The following is a 1,916-nucleotide window of genomic DNA, read 5'->3' as shown; positions in this document are numbered from 1 at the left end:
TGTCTTCGGAATATCTTCATCCTTAACCCTTACCTGATGGTACCCAGACCTCAAGTCTATCTTTGAAAAACACTTGGCACCTTGCAACTGATCAAACAAATCATCAATTATTGGGAGCGGGTACTTATTCTTGATCGTCACCTTATTCAGCTGCCTATAATCAATACACATTCGTAAGGAACCATCTTTCTTCTCACAACCAAAACAGGTGCTCCCCACGGTGACGTACTAGGTCTGATAAAACCTTTTTCAAGTAAGTCCTTTAATTGTTCTTTCAACTCTTTCATCTCTGCGGGGGCCATTCTATAGAGAGGAATAGATATTGGGTGAGTATCTGGTAGTAGGTCAATAGAAAACTCAATTTCTCGCTCTAGCGGGAGACCGGAAGCTCATCGGGAAAAACATCGAGAAACTCATTAACCACTGGGATGGACTGAATGGTTGGTGACTCCACTTCCATATCCTGAACCCGAACTAAGTGATAAATACAGCCCTTATTGATCATCTTCCTTGCCTTGAGATAGGAAATAAATCTACCTCTCGGCGATGTCGTGTTACCTTTCCACTCCAAAACAGGCTCCCCAGGAAATTGAAATCGGACTATCTTTGATCTACAATCAACGTTGGCATGACAAGAAGCCAACCAATCCATACCCATTATAACATCAAATTCTACCATATCTAACTCGATTAAGTCTGCTACAGTAGGTCGACTATGAACTACTATTATACAACCCCTATATACTTGCTTAGCTATCACCGAGTCCCCAACAGGTGTAGATACCTCAAAAGGTTTAACCAATTCAGGTTTTATTCCAAACTTACCAGCAACTAGCGGAGTAACGTATGATAAGGTGGAACCTGGGTCAACTAGTGCATATACATCATATGAGGAGATTGATAATATACCTCTAACAACATCAGGCGATGACTCCTGGTCCTGTCGTCCTGCCAATGCATAAATACGGTTCTGAGGGCTGTTCGAGCTAGATGCTCCGCCTCTGCCTCTACCACGACTCATTGGTGCTTGGGGACCTTGCCCAGGGGGACGTACTGATGATGACGAACCAGCTGCAGATCCCGACGGCTGAGCTAGGCTTGTATCACCTCTCATCGGACAATCCCTCATAATGTGGCCCGGATAACCACAAGTATAACAAATACCTAACCCCATACGACACTGCCCGGTATGCTGCTTACCACATTGAGTACATCTTGGCAAGGGTGGCCTCATCTGATTTGACTCACCCCTATACTGAGAACCTGAGGCCCTAAAATTCTGGCCAGACCCTGAATATGTAGAACGATCAAATCTCTTACCGCCAAACTGAGGGGGCGCGCTAGCCGAGGGTTGGGATGGATACCTCGAGTACCGCTGCCTCTGACCACCTCAAAACTCACCAGAAGGACCCGAAGACCTCGTTCTCTTATTCTGGGCCCTATCATGCTCACGATCGGCCCTCTGTTTCTGTTTACGCTTATCTACACCCCGAGCGTATGCCTAGATACGAGAAATACCCATGTCTGGATGAAGTGAGACCGACATACAATCGTTAAGCAAGTGAGGTTCTAATCCCATCACGAACCGGTGAACCCGATCCTCCATCTTAGATACAATAGTGGGAGCATACCTAGCCAAGAATTAAACTGAAGGCTGTACTCCCGAACACTCATGTTACCCTGCCGATGGGTCAAGAACCTATCAACTCTGGCCCGTCTAAGCTCTGGTGGCAGATAATGACAAAGAAAAGCTTCTGTAAACTCCTGCCATACTGCTGGAGAGGCATCCTCACCTCTGGACAATTCCCAAGACTCGTACCAATTAACTGCAACATCTCGAAGTCTATAGGAAGCTAGCTCAACTGACTCAGTCGCAGTGGCCTTCATTACCCGTAACGTCCTCTGCACTCTATCAA

The 1,916-nt window shown here is 46.2% G+C and overlaps 1 protein-coding gene across 1 annotated transcript; it reads right to left on the bottom strand.

The window, feature by feature from the left end:
• Positions 371-1,674, bottom strand: LOC109219270 (serine/arginine-rich splicing factor RS2Z32-like). Its single transcript, XM_019383715.1, has 3 exons — positions 1,632-1,674; positions 910-1,290; positions 371-474 (listed from the first exon to the last, which is right to left on the bottom strand). The coding sequence occupies exons 1-3, from the start codon at positions 1,672-1,674 to the stop codon at positions 371-373; spliced, it is 528 nt and encodes a 175-aa protein (XP_019239260.1).

This window comes from Nicotiana attenuata, chromosome 2, assembly GCF_001879085.1.
Source record: "Nicotiana attenuata strain UT chromosome 2, NIATTr2, whole genome shotgun sequence".
NCBI classification, from domain to species: Eukaryota; Viridiplantae; Streptophyta; class Magnoliopsida; order Solanales; family Solanaceae; genus Nicotiana; species Nicotiana attenuata.
The sequence above is the reverse complement of the archived record's forward strand: the minus strand, read 5'-3'. Positions and strand labels throughout refer to the sequence as shown.